This window comes from Nerophis lumbriciformis, linkage group LG36 (assembly GCF_033978685.3).
Source record: "Nerophis lumbriciformis linkage group LG36, RoL_Nlum_v2.1, whole genome shotgun sequence".
NCBI lineage: Eukaryota > Metazoa > Chordata > Actinopteri > Syngnathiformes > Syngnathidae > Nerophis > Nerophis lumbriciformis.
The window spans coordinates 821,976-839,655 of NC_084583.2; the positions used below are offsets into that span (position 1 = coordinate 821,976).

Sequence of the window (17,680 nt, forward strand, 5' to 3'; positions counted from 1 at the left end):
GGGGGTTGTCAATATATGAAATGTAGGTCTATGTGAGACCTACATAGAGGTTTTTGTTTCATGTCTCTAAGATATTCCTACTGGAAGTTACAGGCCGTTTTTTCAGAGTTTTCTTCCTAGGAGCAGTTGTGTCTGTGTTTTCTTCCTACGGGGCGCTAGAGCGCAATTTTGAGTTTTGGTTTTTTTGTTGTTGTTTTTATTAGATCTCAATTTTTGCCAGTCCTGATATGTGTGTCCAGTTTGGTGAGTTTTGAAACATGTTAAGAGGGTCAAATTACAGCTCAAAGAGGCAAAAGTGACTGTTTTTAGTAAACTTTTGATTTGAAGGGGGAATTTCCAACTTCCTGTTGATTTTTGCTGAAAGATGTCCATCCATCCATCAATCTTCTTCTGCTTATCCGAGGTCGGGTCGCGGGGGCAGCAGCCTAAGCAGGGAAGCCCAGACTTCCCTCTCCCCAGCCACTTCTTCCAGCTCCTTCCGGGGGATCCCGAGGTGTTCCCAGGCCAGCCAGGAGACATAGTCTTCCCAACGTGTCCTGGGTCTTCCCCGTGGCCTCCTACCGGTCGGACGTGCCCTAAACACCTCCCGAGGGAGGCGATCGGGTGGCATCCTGACCAGATGCCCGAACCACCTCATCTGGCTCCTCTCGATGTGGAGGAGCAGCGGCTTTACTTTGAGCTCCCCCCGGATGACAGAGCTTCTCACCCTATCTCTAAGGGAGAGCCCTGCCACCCGGCGGAGGAAACTCATTTCGGCCGCTTGTACCCGTGATCTTGTCCTTTCGGTCATAACCCAAAGCTCATGACCATAGGTGAGGATGGGAACGTAGATCGACCGGTAAATTGAGAGCTTTGCCTTCCGGCTCAGCTCCTTCTTCACCACAACGGATCGATACAGCGTCCGCATTACTGAAGATGCCGCACCGATCCGCCTGTCGATCTCACGATCCACTCTTCCCTCACTCGTGAACAAGACTCCGAGGTACTTGAACTCCTCCACTTGGGGCAGGGTCTCCTCCCCAACCCGGAAATGGCACTCCACCCTTTCCCGGGCGAGAACCATGGACTCGGACTTGGAGGTGCTGATTCTCATCCCAGTCGCTTCACACTCGGCTGCAAACCGATCCAGCGAGAGCTGAAGATCCTGGCCAGATGAAGCCATCAGGACCACATCATCTGCAAAAAGCAGAGACCTAATCCTGCAGCCACCAAACCGGATCCCCTCAACGCCTTGACTGCGCCTAGAAATTCTGTCCATAAAAGTTATGAACAGAATCGGTGACAAAGGGCAGCCTTGGCGGAGTCCAACCCTCACTGGAAACGTGTCCGATTTACTGCCGCCAAAATCAGACAGTCCGATACCCCATACTCTCTGAGCACTCCCCACAGGACTTCCCGAGGGACACGGTCGAATGCCTTCTCCAATTCCACAAAGCACATGTAGACTGGTTGGGCAAACTCCCATGCACCCTCAAGGACCCTGCCGAGAGTATAGAGCTGGTCCACAGTTCCACGACCAGGACGAAAACCACACTGTTCCTCCTGAATCCGAGGTTCGACTATCCGGCGTAGCCTCCTCTCCAGTACACCTGAATAGACCTTACCGGGAAGGCTGAGGAGTGTGATCCCACGATAGTTAGAACACACCCTCCGGTTCCCCTTCTTAAAGAGAGGAACCACCATCCCGGTCTGCCAATCCAGAGGTACCGCCCCCGATGTCCACGCGATGCTGCAGAGTCTTGTCAACCAAGACAGCCCCACAGCATCCGGAGCCTTAAGGAACTCCGGGCGGATCTCATCCACCACCGGGGCCCTGCCACCGAGGGGCTTTTTAACTACCTCAGCAACCTCAGCCCCAGAAATAGAAGAGTCCACCACAGATTCCCCAGGCACTGCTTCCTCATAGGAAGACGTGTTGGTGGGATTGAGGAGGTCTTCGAAGTATTCTCTCCACCGATCCACAACATCCGCAGCCGAGGTCAGCAGAACACACTGAAGGATGTCAATGTATTAAATCTAGGTCTAAGTCAGACCTACATAGAGGTTTTTGTTTCATGTCTCTACAACATTCCTACCGGAAGTTACAAGCAGTTTTGTCTGTGTTTTTTCCTAGGGTGCGCTAGAGCGCAATTTTGAGTTTTTTTTTTGTTTTTTTTTGTTTTTATTAGATGGCAATTTTTGCCTGTCCTGATGTGTGTGTCAAATATGGTGAGTTTTGAAGCATGTTAAGGGGGTCAAATTACAGCTCAAAGAGGCGGCGGACTAATAATAATAAAACCTTACAATTACAATAGGGTCCTCTGTCCCAAAGGGACATTGCGGTCCCTAATTAGCTAACCTCAATGAACCCAAAAATACCTTAAAATAAGTATATTCTCACTAATAACAAGTGCACTTTTCTTGGGACAAAAAAAAGAGACCTTTTTGCTCAATATGTTGAAAAATATTCTTAAATTAAGTAATTGCTAGTGCCATTATCTTGACATAATGATATGCGCTCGGCATTACATTTTTTGAAACCAGCAAACTTATACTAAAAACTAATTTATTGTTCTTAATGGAAAGGCAACAAGGCAAGCGCTTGTTACTCTCAGGGTCTCAAAGCCGCTCAGGCAAATCATATTGTCTAAAAATGCATTTTTCCATGGATAACATGACATCATCGCGCCAAGTGCGTGCTCTGTAAGTTAATTAGTGAGCACAAATACAGCCCGGAACCCCGGCCAAAATTTTTTAATTGTAATTTTGAAGAATTTATCTGAATGTGCATGAACTATTTCTGTTCAAAATTGTTTGAAATGTTAAAAGTTTAAATATTATCTGTCAGTTTACTGTACTGTGCCAACTGTACTACTATATGAGTACGTATTTTCTATTGTTTCATTGAAAATAAAACAGCAAAGTCCATCTGTTTTAATTATGAGACACAATTATGTGAAAATCATGATTTTTTTTTTTCATGCTTGAAATAAGAAATTATTACTTTAAAAAAAGTAGTTTTATACTTGTGAGTGTTGATGACACAGCTTTGCAACAGATATTCTAGTTTCAAGCATGTTTTACTCAATATAGGTCATCAAATCTCAGCAACAAGCTGTAATATCTTACTGAGATCATTTAGGAGCAAAACACTTAAAACAAGTAAAACACTCTAACATAGAATCTGCTTAGAGAGAAGAAGTATCTTATCAGACAGAAAATAAGCAAATATCACTCTTATTTGAGATATTTCATCTTACTTAGATTTCAGTTTTTGCAGTGTGAGGAGCCGAGCTTGACAGAAACTACCTTTCCATGTTGCGCACTGACTAACAAAACAAACCCGCCTTCTGTGCTATTCTACCTAAAAACTGTCAGAATGCAGCTGCTTTCCAACATTTCGGAACTAGCACGTTGTGCCAAAACATGACCGACGATGACTTAATAATATTATTTTTGTGTTCAGGTAAAGATGCTGCGCTATGGCAGGCAGACCGTGTCAGTGGATGTGGACGCAGGGGTGCTCCTGTTTGACAGGAAAGCCAACTCATTCGACGTAGAGCGGGTGTCCCACGACAGAGGTAAGACCATTGTATCACCAGTGTGTGTGACGGCTTTGTGACTTGTACTGCATCAGTCCTTCAGCTTGTCAAGTACCAGAGTTGCCCTGCCAAGGTACGCCTGGTGATTGACAGCCACCACAACGCACCACAGGAGATGATATTTGAGAGTGTTCGGGTAAAGCAGACTTCTGTTTGTCCATTGCAGGGGTCGGCAACCCATTGATTGAAACTTTTATTAGTAGATTGCACAGTACAGTACATATTCCGTACAATTGACCACTAAATGGTAACACCCCAATAAAGTTTTTCAACTTGTTTAAGTCAGGGTCCACGTTAATCAATTCGTGGTGAAGGAGCCATATTGGACCAAAAATAAAAAATAAAAATTATCTGTCTGGAGCCACAAAAAAATAAAAACCTTAAATAAGTGTTAAAATGAACGCAACGCATGATGTAAGTGTCTATATTAGCTATATTAGCCTGCTATCAAAAGGACTTTAAAAGTATTGTATAAGTGTTATAATTAAGGCAACACATGATGTGTCTATATTAGCCTACTATCAAAATGACTTTAAAAGTCTTATATAAGTGTTATAATTAAGGCAACACATGATGTGTCTATATTAGCCTACTATCAAAATGACTTTAAAAGTCTTATATAAGTGTTATAATGAAGGCAACACATGATGTAAGTGTCTATATTAGCCTACTATCAAAATGACTTTAAAAGTCTTATATAAGTGTTATAATGAAGGCAACACATGATGTCACTGTCTATATTAGTTATCTTAGCCTACTATCAAAATTACTTTAAAAGTCTTTTATAAGTGTTATAATGAAGACAACACATGATGTAAGTGTCTATATTAGCTATATTGGCCTACTATCAAAATGACTTTAAAAGGATTTTGTAAGTGTTATAATGAAGGCAACACATGATGTAAGTGTCTATATTAGCTATATTAGCCTACTATCAAAAGGACTTTAAAAGTATTGTATAAGTGTTATAATTAAGGCAACACATGATGTAAGTGTCTATATTAGTTGTATTAGCCTACTATCAAAATGACTTTACAAGTCTTATATAAGTGTTATAATGAAGACAGCACATGAAGTATGTGTCTTTATTAGCTATATTAGCCTCCTATCAAAATGACTGTAAAAGTTTTTTTATAAGTGTTATAATGAAGGCAACACATGATGTAAGTGTCTATATTAGCTATATTAGCCTACTATCAAAATGACTTTAAAAGTCTTATGTAAGTGTTATAATGAAGGCAATACATGATGTACGTGTCTATATTAGCCTACTATCAAAATGACTTTAAAAGTCTTATATAAGTGTTATAATGAAGGCAACACATGATGTAAGTGTCTTTATTAGCTATATTAGCCTACATCAAAATGACTTTAAAAGTCTTATATAAGTGTTATAATGAAGGCAACACATGATGTAAGTGTCTATATTAGTTGTATTAGCCTACTATCAAAATGACTTTACAAGTCTTATATAAGTGTTATAATGAAGACAGCACATGAAGTATGTGTCTTTATTAGCTATATTAGCCTCCTATCAAAATGACTGTAAAAGTTTTTTTATAAGTGTTATAATGAAGGCAACACATGATGTAAGTGTCTATATTAGCTATATTAGCCTACTATCAAAATGACTTTAAAAGTCTTATGTAAGTGTTATAATGAAGGCAATACATGATGTACGTGTCTATATTAGCCTACTATCAAAATGACTTTAAAAGTCTTATATAAGTGTTATAATGAAGGCAACACATGATGTAAGTGTCTTTATTAGCTATATTAGCCTACTATCAAAATGACTTTAAAAGTCTTATATAAGTGTTATAATGAAGGCAACACATGACGTAAGTGTCTTTATTAGCTATATTAGCCTACTATCAAAATGACTTTAAAAGTCTTATATAAGTGTTATAATGAAGGCAACACATGATGTAAGTGTCTATATTAGCTATATTAGCCTACTATCAAAATTACTTTAAAAGTCTTATGTAAGTGTTATAATGAAGGCAATACATGATGTACGTGTCTATATTAGCCTACTATCAAAATGACTTTAATAGTCTTATATAAGTGTTCTAATGAAGGCAACACATGATGTCAGTGTCTATATTAGTTATATTATCCTACTATCAAAATGACTTTAAAAGTCTTATATAATTGTTATAATGAAGACAACACATGATGTAAGTGTCTATATTAGCTATCAAAATGACTATGCGTCGCAAATCTTTGTTGAAATGTAATATTTATTCTACACATTTTTACAACATTGGAAAACATTCGTAAAACTTGGCAGAAGGTGAGATAATTACTGTTTTGAATGGCCAAAAGTATAGATGTGTGTGTCCAAGTTAAAGGAAACGGCAGGCTGTCTTCTTCTAACGGATTTATTACAATCTTTGCAAGCTGAGTAACGTTTGCTGTGGTCTGGAACAACATGGCACACAAACAACTATCAAACATGCAGCCAATAATACATACAGATAATGTGTCATGAGACATGCAAATATCAATGAAAGACACAGAGGACATAAGTCAAGGGAATGAAATGAGCTCAAATATACCTACAAACATCATGATTCTAGCCTAAATAGCACGTGAGCATGGCTTAGCTCGCAGTCATGCAGTGACCAAATATGCCTGACTAGCACTCCACACCAGTCAATAACATCAACAAAGCTCACCTTTGTGCATTCACGCACAGCATAAAAGGTTTGGTGGACAAAACGAGACAAAGAAGGAGTGGCATTAAACACGTCTTTTTGTGGCAGCGTCGGAGAAAGTTGTACATGGAAAAAAACTATGGTGGGTTCGAGGACCGCCAAAATTAGTAGGACAAAACGGCTCACGGCAAATACTCTCATCAGTGAAGCTTGTTTAATAGATACAGTGAGATTTCTAACAATTTAAAATGTTTGGGTCATGTTTGTTCCTCTACAGCAGTGTTTTTCAACCACTGTGTCGCAGCACACTAGTGTGCCGTGAGATACAGTCTGGTGTGCTGTGGGAGATGAGCTAATTTCACCTATTTGGGTTAAAAATATTTTTTGCAAACCAGTAATTATAGTCTGCAAATGCTGTGTTGTTGTTGAGTGGTCGGTGCTGTCTAGAGCTCGGCAGAGTAACCGTGTAATACTCTTCCATATCAGTAGGTGGCAGTCGGTAGCTAATTGCTTTGTAGATGTCGGAAACAGCGGGAGGCAGCGTGCAGGTAAAAAGGTGTCTAATGCTCAAACCAAAAATAAACAGAAGGTGAGTGCCCCTAAGAAAAAGCATTGAAGCTTAGGAAAGGCTATGCAGAAAGAAACTAAAACTGAACTGGCTATACAGTAAACAAAAACAGAATGCTGGACGACAGCAAAGACTTACTGTGGAGCAAAGACGGCGTCCACAATGTACATCCGAACATGACATGACAATCAACAATATCCCCACAAAGAAGGATAAAAACAACTGAAATATTCTTGATTGCTAAAACAAAGTAGATGCAGGAAATATCGCTCAAAGGAAGACATGAAACTGCTACAGGAAAATACCAAAAAAAGAGAAAAAGCCACCAAAATAGGAGTGCAAGACAAGAACTAAAACACTACACACAGAAAAACAGCAAAAAAGTCAAAATAAGTCGGGGCGTGATGTGACGGGTGGTGACAGTACACCTACTTTGAGACAAGAGCTATAGTGATGCATGCTTGGTTATGGTTTAAAGTCATATCCAACAATTGCGACAACAACTTTTTACTGTCAACTGAGTTTTGTTTTTTTAATGATTTCTGCTGATGGTGTGCCTCCGGATTTTTCAACGCAAAAAATGTGTCTTGGCTCAAAAAAGGTTGAAAAACACTGCCCTACAGAAACCATATTAAAACCAAAAATATTTATTTTTCCATTTTCATACATTTTTGAAAAAACTCCAGTTGCCGACCCCTGCTCTATTGGATGGATTCCCTTGTTTTTTCCCTCAATGTGTGTTTTTTCTCCTTTCAGAAGGGCGACGCCTTCTGCCAACTCCTCCAGCTGATGAAAACAAGGCACTCGAAACTGAGCGAACCGGACGTCATCTCCGTTTTTGTCGGCACCTGGAATATGGGTAATGACAAAAAAAACGATCCGGAACGCTGGCTAGAATAAAGGCAAGATCAAGCGGCCGTCTAATTTGTGCGAACAGGAAGCTCCCCCCCGCCTCGCGGCCTGCAGTCGTGGGTCACCTGCTGTGGTTTGGGACACACCCCCGACGACTCTGTTGCCTCGCTGCCCCATGACGTCTACGCCTTGGGCACGCAGGAAAACCCTCAGGGGGAGAGGGAGTGGGCGGAGCATATTAGAGCGACCCTTCGCAGCCACACCCAGATTGACTTCAAACAAGTACATCACCTATACTTCTTTTAACCACTTTAACACGTGCAAACTACCATATACCGTATTTTCCGGACCATAGGGCGCACCGGATTATAAGGTGCACTGCCGATGAATGGTCTATTTTCAATCTTTTTTCATATATAAGGCGCACCGGATTATAAGGCGCATTAAAGGAGTCATAGTATTATTATTTTTTCTAAATGTAAAAGACTTCCTTGTGGTCTACATAACATGTGATGGTGGTTCTTTGGTCAAAATCTTGCATAGACGATGTTTTACACATCATCTTCAAGTCGCTTTCTGACAGTCGCTTCAGGATGCGCCGTTTTGTGGGCAGTCTTATTTACGTGGCTCACCTTCGACAGCGTCTTCTCCCCGTTGTTGTAGCGGTGTAGCATGCAAGGACGGGAGTGGAAGAAGTGTCAAAAGATGGAGCTAACTGTTTTAATGACATTCACACTTTACTTCAATCAATAACGGAGCAGCATCTCCTCATCCGGAAGCAACAACATCAAAGCCGGGAATGTGTCCCGTGAAAAACTGTCGGACCGTAACTCTCTAATAACTAAAGTTACTTGGGTGAATAATGTAAACTCACGACACCGGTATGTTTTAGTGCTTTCATGGCGAGTTTACTGACAGATATAAGTAAGAACTTTACACTACTTTATATTAGAAATGGCAACAGCGGAGGATGAATGTCCCATAACAAGAAGATAGAGAAAAAAAACAAGCTTATCGACTTCGCGCAATTTTTCAGGATTCATGCAGATCCCAAATACAGATCAGCAGGTACCAGAAAGTAAGAAAAGTTGCTTTTGCATAATATTGCAAAACAAAACGCCATATAATATGTCTTACCTCATACACACACCATAATAATACTCCTATGTTGAAGCCCAGTACAATCCTTCAAGGGGTGTGGCTTCATAGCTTACCAAAGTCCTACTAAAATATTTTGATACATTTTTGAGCGCCGTGTGTAAAGTTCCATATTTCCAATGGAACATATAATATTTTGGTGTTGTTTACTTGAGTCATATTGCAGTCTCTACGTATCTCTTATGTTTGACTGCCATCTACTGGTCACACTTATCACTACACCATGTACCAAATAAAATTGCTTCGAAGTCGGTAAGCAAACCCAGAATTATTCTGTACATTAGGCGCACTATCGAGTTTTGAGGGGAAAAAAAGGATTTTAAGTGGTCCTTATAGTCAGGAAAATACGGTATTTTTTTGAAAAATTCTAACAAATAATTCCAAAGAGTATGTATATTTTTATGTATTTTATTCCGATTCTTGGGTTAACAATTTTAATCACGATTGATTTTTGATTCAAAACGTTGCTTTGGTATTATTTGGTATAAAAATAATAATGTCATCTTTTAAAAACAGGTTACAAAAGCTCCTTTTTGATACTTATGTACGATTTACTGCATACCCACAGTGTTGGCTAAAAAAAATTTTTTAAATTTTATTTATAAAAATCACAGAATTTAATTGATCTAATAAAAGAAAAAAGAGCAACTACAAGCTAATCCCAGTTTTATAATATTTAGGATACAAATGTATAAAGCAACAGAGAAGGCATATAAATATACAATTTATATCAAAAAGGAAAACCAAAAATGGATAAATGCAACAGTATCGATTATAATATCAATAATGTGGTTAATGTTTTTAATCCTTTTTTTTTTTTTTTAAATTGATTAATAATCCATTTTCTTTTAAATCAATTCTCCAAAATTGTTAATCCAGTTGGAATCGGAATAAATAAAAATGGCTATTCATGTGTGAATTGATTTTTTGAGCACCCCTAGTTGTGGTCAGTTATTATATGAAGTTTGATGTATTACTTTTGTTGCAAAATGTGAACATTGACCTTGCTCAAATTGACCAAACGTGTCAGCGCTGGTTGTAATGCAGACATTTGTCCTCCAGGTGGCAGTGCAGTCCCTCTGGAACATTCGTCTGGCTGTGTTTGTCAAGCCTGAACATGAAGACCGCATCAGCCATGTGAGCACAGCCAGTGTAAAAACTGGCCTAGGTAACACTCTGGGTAGGCTCCCCCCCCCCCCCGCTGTAGACCACTTTGACACACAAAACATGCTTTAAATGTTAAACTGAGAGTTTAAATTGGAAGGGATTTTGTTTTAGGGAACAAGGGAGCGGTTGGCGTGTCGTTCCACTTCAACGGAACATCTTTTGGCTTTGTTAACTGCCACCTGACCTCTGGAAGTGAGAAGGTTCTAAGGTATATTCTGTCATTACACTTCATTTATATACAAAACCCAAAACCAGTGAAGTTGGCACGTTGTGTAGTTCGTAAATAAAAACAGAATACAATGATTTGCAAATCCTTTTCAACTTATATTCAATTGAATAGACTGCGAAGACAAAATATGTAATGTTCACACAGAGAAACTTAATATTTTTTTTGCAAATAATAACTGAAATTTATATAGCGCTTTTCTAAGTACCCAAAGTCGCTTTACATGTAGAACCCATCAATCATTCACACCTGGTGGTGGTAAGCTACTTTCATAGCCACAGCTGCCCTGGGGTAGACTGACGGAAGCGTGGCTGCAATTTGCGCCAACGGCCCCTCCGACCACCACCTATCATTCATCATTCAATTCACCGGTGTGAGTGGCACCGGGGTCAAAGGGTGAAGTGTCCCGCCCAAGAGCCAGCTCCAGCTCGTGGTGTCCAAGACGAGACTTAAAACCAGGGGAGACAGGGCCTTCTCTGTGGTCGGCCCTAAGCTCTGGAACACTCTGCCCCTCCATGTTCGAACTGCTCCCACAGTGGAGTGTTTTAAGTCTCGTCTTAAGACCCACTTTTATTCTCTGGCTTTTAACACTACGTGAGTTGTGTGGTCCTCTGTTGTCCTCTGTGTTTTTAAAATTTTGCTTTTGCTTTCTATTTACTGTTTTAATTGGTTTTACCCTTTGAAATTGTTTTTAATCACATTTATTTTATATTGTTTTTAATTGTGTTTAATATTGTTGTGCAGCACTTTGGAAACATTTTGTTGTTTAAATGTGCTATATAAATAAAGTGGATTGGATTGGATTAGGACACAACGGCAGCGATTTTTTGGATGGTAAGAGGCGGGGAGCGAACCTGCAACCCTCAGGTTTCTGGCACGGTTGCTCTACCCACTACGCCATGCCGCCCTATCAAATAATCATTAACTTTGAATTTTTCAGGTGGAATTCTTTCCCATTCTTGCTTGATGTACAGCTTAAGTTGTTCAACAGTCCGGGGTCTCCGTTGTGCTATTTTAGGCTTCATAATGCGCCACACATTTTCAATGGGAGACAGGTCTGGACTACAGACAGGCCAGTCTAGTACCCGCACTCTTTTACTATGAAGCCACACTGTTGTAACACGTGGCTTGGCATCGTCTTGCTGAAATAAGCAGGGGCGTCCATGATAACGTTGCTTGGATGGCAACATATGTTGCTCCAAAACCTGTATGTACCTTTCAGCATTAATGGTGCCTTCACAGATGTGTAAGTTACCCATGCCTTGAGCACTAATACACCCCCATACCATCACAGATGCTGGCTTTTACACTTTGTGCTTAGAACAATCCAGATGGTTATTTTCCTCTTTGTTCCAGTGGACACGACGTCCACAGTTTCCAAAAACAATTTGAAATGTGGACTCGTCAGACCACAGAACACTTTTCCACTTTGCATCAGTCCATCTTAGATGAGATCGGGCCAAGCGAAGCCAGTGGCGTTTCTGGGTGTTGTTGATAAATGGCTTTTGTTTTGCATAGTAGAGTTTTAACTTGCACTTACAGATGTAGCGACCAACTGTAGTTAATGACAGTGGTTTTCTGAAGTGTTCCTGAGCCCATGTGGTGATATCCTTTACACACTGATGTCGCTTTTTGATGGAGTACCGCCTGAGGGATCGAAAGTCACGGGCTTGCCGCTTACGTGCTGTGATTTCTCCAGATTCTCTGAACCTTTTGATGATATTACGGACCGTAGATGGTGAAATCCCTAAATTCCTTGCAATAGCTGGTTGAGAAATGTTGTTCCTAAACAATTTGCTCACGCATTTGTTGACAAAGTGGTGACCCTCGCCTCATTCTTGTTTGTGAATGACTTAGCATTTCATGGAAGCTGCTTTTATACCCAATCATGGCACCCACCTGTTCCCAAATAGCCTGTTCACCTGTGGAATGTTCCAAATAAGTGTTCGATGAGCATTCCTCAACTTTCTCAGTCTTTTTTGCCACTTGTGCCAGCTTTTTTGAAACATGTTGCAGGCATCACATTCCAAATGAGCTAATAATTGCAAAAAATAACAAGGTTTTCCAGTTTGAATGTTAAATATCTTGTCTTTGCAGTCTATTCAATTGAATATAAGTTGAAAAGGATTTGCAAATCATTGTATTCTGTTTTTATTTACCATTTACACAACGTGACAACTTCACTGGTTTTGGGTTTTGTACATTACAAATATATATTCACACCTCTCTCCTACCTTGCTTGTGGGGATTTAGGAGGAACCAGAACTTTGTTGACATCCTCAGACTACTTTCACTAGGCGACAAAAGCCTTGGCGCCTTTGACATCAGCCTGCGCTTCACGCACATCTTCTGGTGCGGGGACCTCAACTACCGACTGGACCTGGAAGTGCAGGTATAGGAGGGACTCCGCCACAGTACCAAGGATTTTTAAAGCTCTCTTCAGACTTGAAAAAAGACACGAGTCCATCTCTCACCGTCTCTCCTCACCTGCAGGACATCCTGAAGCACGTGTCCAAGAGGGAGTTTGAGGAGCTCATGTGTGCGGACCAGCTGACCCGGGAGAGGCACAAGCGGAAGGCCTTTTTGTATTTTAGTGAGTCCCATCTGTAAATAATGCCAAATGTGCTTTGGGGGATGCTTTATTTGAAAGGAAACACGTTATTTAAAACAATCACTTTATTTTTGTCATAGAGCTGTCCATAATAAGTTAACTAACAAGATTAATCACAAAAAATATCACATTATGTATTTATTTATTTAACAGGGACAGTACAATTAAACATTGCTAGCCATAAGTAACCCATGTCAAAGTACATAAGACTTCTAGCCAGAGGATCATTTGCAACCCTTGTCCCTAATTAGGCTTTTAAAGAAAAGTTGAGAAAAGTGAAAAACACATACTGTATTTTCCGCACCATAGGGCGCACCGGATTATAAGGCGCACCTGAGATCGGTAGGTTGTGAGTTCAAAACCTTGAAGACTATATAAATGGGACCCATTACCTCCCTGCTTGGCACTCAGCATCAAGGGTTGGAATTGGGGGTTAAATCACCAAAAATGATTTCCGGGCACGGCCACCGTTGCTGCTCACTGCTCCCCTCAACTCCCAGGGGGTGATCAAGGGTGATGGGTCAAATGCAGAGAATAATTTCGCCACACCTAGTGTGTGTGTGACAATCATTGGTACTTTAACTTTTTTTTTAACTGCCGATGAATGGTCTAATTTCGATCTTTTTTCATATATGGGGCGCACCGGATTATAGGGCACATTAAAGGGGTCATCCATCCATCCATCCTTCCATCCATCTTCTTCCGCTTATCCGAGGTCGGGTCGCGGGGGCAGCAGCCTAAGCAGGGAAGCCCAGACTTCCCTCTCCCCAGCCACTTCGTCCAGCTCCTCCCGGGGGATCCCGAGGCGTTCCCAGGCCAGCCGGGAGACATAGTCTTCCCAACGTGTCCTGGGTCTTCCCCGTGGCCTCCTACTGGTTGGACGTGCCCTAGACACCTCCCTAGGGAGGCGTTCGGGTGGCATCCTGACCAGATGCCCGAACCACCTCATCTGACTCCTCTCCATGTGGAGGAGCAGCGGCTTTACTTTGAGCTCCCCCCGAATGACAGAGCTTCTCACCCTATCTCTAAGGGAGAGACCCGCCACCCGGCGGAGGAAACTCATTTCGGCCGCTTGTACCCGTGATCTTGTCCTTTCGGTCATAACCCAAAGCTCATGACCATAGGTGAGGATGGGAACGTAGATCGACCGGTAAATTGAGAGCTTTGCCTTCCGGCTCAGCTCCTTCTTCACCACAACGGATCGATACTAAAGGGGTCATATCATTATTTTTTTTTTCTAAATGTAAAAGTCTTCTTTGTGGTCTACATAACATGTGATGGTGGTTCTTTGGTCAAAATGTTGCATAGATGATGTTTTACAGATCATCTTCAAGCCGCTTTCTGACAGTCGCTTCAGGATGCGCCGTTTTGTGGGCGGTCTTATTTACGTGGCTCACCTTCGACAGCGTCTTCTCCACGTCATCTTTGTTGTAGCGGTGTAGCGTGCAAGGACGGGAGGGGAAGAAGTGTCAAAAGATGGCGCTAACTGTTTTAATGACGTTCAGACTTTACTTCAATCAATAACGGAGCAGCATCTCCTCATCCGTGGCTCACTAGTGCAACAACAAGGCCGGAAATGTGTCCCGTGAACTCTCTAATAACTTAAGTTCCTTGGGTGAATAATCTAAACTCACTACACCGGTATGTTTTAGCGCTTTCATGGCGAGTTTACTGACAGATATAAGTAAGAACTTTACACTACTTTATATTAGAAATGGCAACAGTGGAGTATGAATGTCCCATAACAAGAAGATAGAGAAAAAGAAGAAGATTATCGACTACGGTGTCGCCACAAACTACAAAGGCGGACTCGTGCAATATTTCAGGACTTATGCAGATCCCATGTACAGATCAGCAGGTACCAGAACGTAAGAAAAGTCGATTTTTCAAAACGCCATACATATATGTCTTACCTTATACACACACCATAATAATCATCATCATCATCGGCGGTCACTCGAACGAGTATGACGATCCTCCTGGTAGGGGTGTATCCCTTTATGGAGGATGCCTGTGCGTGACTTTGTTTAACGTGGGGAGACTGGTGCACAGACAGTCACCACACGATCCTTGACAGAATCCGGTCAGGGTCCAGTGGCATGGAGTCCAAGACGACTGGAGACCCTTTTCTGCTGCAGCCTTCTTCCGCCATCGCAGCCGTTGTGGTAGTTCTTAAAATCTACCGTCTTCCGCCTGCTCCGCTGTTGAGGTCTTCACCGTATCCCTGGCAAGGGGGCAGTCAGGTACTCGGCCTTTGCCAAGGGCCACCTGGGGTAACAGTAGTAAAGGGGTTAACCTCCTAGTGCCCCAAGACCCCCATAGAGGAGCCTCCACTGCCGGATGCACTTTAAAGGGGAACATTATCACAATTTCAGAATGGTTAAAACCATTAAAAATCAGTTCCCAGTGGCTTATTATATTTTTCGAAGTTTTTTTCAAAATTTTACCCATCACGCAATATCCCTAAAAAAAAGCTTCAAAGTGCCTGATTTTAACCATCGTAATAAACACCCGTCCATTTTCCTGTGACGTCACATAGTGAATACAAACAAACATGGCGGAAAGAACAGCAAGATATAGCGACATTAGCTCGGATTCAGACTCGGATTTCAGCGGCTTAAGCGATTCAACAGATTACGCATGTATTGAAACGGATGGTTGTAGTGTGGAGGCAGGTAGCGAAAACCAAATTGAAGAAGAAACTGAAGCTATTGAGCCATATCGGTTTGAACCGTATGCAAGCGAAACCGACGAAAACGACACGACAGCCAGCGACACGGGAGAAAGCGAGGACAAATTCGGCGATCGCCTTCTAACCAACGATTGGTATGTGTTTGTTTGGCATTAAAGGAAACTAACAACTATGAACTAGGTTTACAGCATATGAAATACATTTGGCAACAACATGCACTTTGAGAGTGCAGACAGCCCAATTTTCATCAATTAATATATTCTGTAGACATACCCTCATCCGCGCTCTTTTCCTGAAAGCTGATCTGTCCAGTTTTGGAGTTGATGTCAGCAGGCCAGGGAAGCTAGGGTCGATATTCTTCTCTTGATCATCTTCGGTGGCATAAGGGACGGTGTGAGCCAAGACATCCAGGGGGTTTAGCTCGCTCGTCTGCGGGAACAAACTGCCGCCATTGCTTGCCGTGCTAGCGAGGTCCTTTGTCCCTGAATTGCTCACACACTCCGGCAGATTCAATGGGGGTCTGGCGGCAGATTTCTTTGACTTTATCGTTGTAAATGCATCTGCTTTGAGTGTCGCAGGATATCCACACATTCTTGCCATCTCTGTCGTAGCATAGCTTTCGTCGGTAAAGTGTGCGGAACAAACGTCCAATTTCTTGCCACTTTGGCATCTTTGGGCCACTGGTGCAACTTGAATCCGTCCCTGTTGGTGTTGTTACACCCTCCGACAACACACCGACGAGGCATGATGTCTCCAAGGTACGGAAAACAGTCGAAAAAACGGAAAATAACAGAGCTGATTTGACTCGGTGTTTGACAAAATGGCTTATTGCTTCCCGATGTGACGTCACAACTCCGAGAGCGAATATTAGAAAGGCGTTTAATTCGCCAAAATTCACCCATTTACTTCGGAAATCGGTTAAAAAAAAATATGGTCTTTTTTCTGCAACATCAAGGTATATATTGACGCTTACATAGGTCTGGTGATAATGTTCCCCTTTAACGTCATGCCCAGGACACACCATAATAATACTCCTATGTTGAAGCACAGTACAATCCATCAAGCGGTGCGGCTTCATAGCTTACCAAAGTGGTACTAAAACATTTTGATAGATTTTTGAGCGCTTTGTGTAATGTTCTATGTTGTCAATGGAACATATAAAATGTTGGTGTTGTTAATTTGAGTCATAGTGCCATCATATTGCAGTCGACACATATCTCTTATGTTTGACTGCCATCTACTGGTCACACTTATCATAACACCGTGTACCAAATAAAATTGCTTCGAGGTCGGTAAGCAAAACCAGAATTATTAGGCGCACCGGGTTATACGGCTCACTGTCGAGTTTTCAGGGGGAAAAAAAAGGATTTTAAGTGCGCCTTATAGTCCGCAAAATACGGTATTTGACAGGGACAGTACAATTAAACATTGCTGCCCATAGGTAACTGATGTCAAAGTACATAAGACTTCTAGCCTTAAGCTAATTTGCAACCCTCGTCCCTGGTTAGGCTTTTAAAGAAAAGGTGAAAAACTCATTCAAAAGGACTAAGACAAGTACAAAAAAAAAAAAGGTTTAAAATAATTGGCCCCATTTCTCCATACTACATCCAATTCTAGTGCTCACAATTCTGTTTTTAAGCCCCTTCTTTCAGTTTTGTGGAGAAAAGTTTAATGTTCGACTGTGACATTAACTCCTGCGTCATTTATTGAACAACAGGCGTCAACCTGCTGTCTACACGTATATTTTATGTGTGGCTGCCATCACTTGGTCACACTTATCATTACACCTTGTACCACATACAATTGGTTCGAGGTCAGTGAGCACAGCCAGAATTAATACATACGTAAGGCGCACCGAGTTATAAGACGCACTGTTGATTTTTGAGAAAATGAAAGCATTTCATTTTGGCATGTGGCAAAGAGTTTGACAGATCGTCCGGCACGTTTCACTCTAAAGCTCCCACCGACTGCAGCTCCAGTCTGCACACCTTCACTACTGTAACTTTGTACTTCTGTACACATCACATCAGGGGCTAATCCATTAAGACACTTAAAAATAGCTTTTCAAAATGAGTAATATGGCAGTGATGATGCTTCATTGGTTTCTGGTCAAATATCTGTAGTGTTTGTTTATATAACGACAACAGAGGCTTCACTACACGTTT

At 41.5% G+C, this 17,680-nt stretch overlaps 1 protein-coding gene across 1 annotated transcript in view; it reads left to right on the plus strand.

Annotated features, from left to right (window-relative positions):
* inppl1b (inositol polyphosphate phosphatase-like 1b) overlaps positions 1-17,680 on the plus strand; it is a 148,134-nt gene that overhangs the window by 70,728 nt on the left and 59,726 nt on the right. The window contains exons 10-17 of the mRNA XM_061930597.2: positions 3,446-3,560; positions 3,617-3,717; positions 7,566-7,668; positions 7,747-7,943; positions 9,882-9,999; positions 10,098-10,194; positions 12,466-12,604; positions 12,706-12,805. Coding sequence (XP_061786581.1) covers positions 3,446-3,560; positions 3,617-3,717; positions 7,566-7,668; positions 7,747-7,943; positions 9,882-9,999; positions 10,098-10,194; positions 12,466-12,604; positions 12,706-12,805 — 970 coding nt within the window. The remainder of the gene's footprint in view (positions 1-3,445; positions 3,561-3,616; positions 3,718-7,565; positions 7,669-7,746; positions 7,944-9,881; positions 10,000-10,097; positions 10,195-12,465; positions 12,605-12,705; positions 12,806-17,680) is intronic.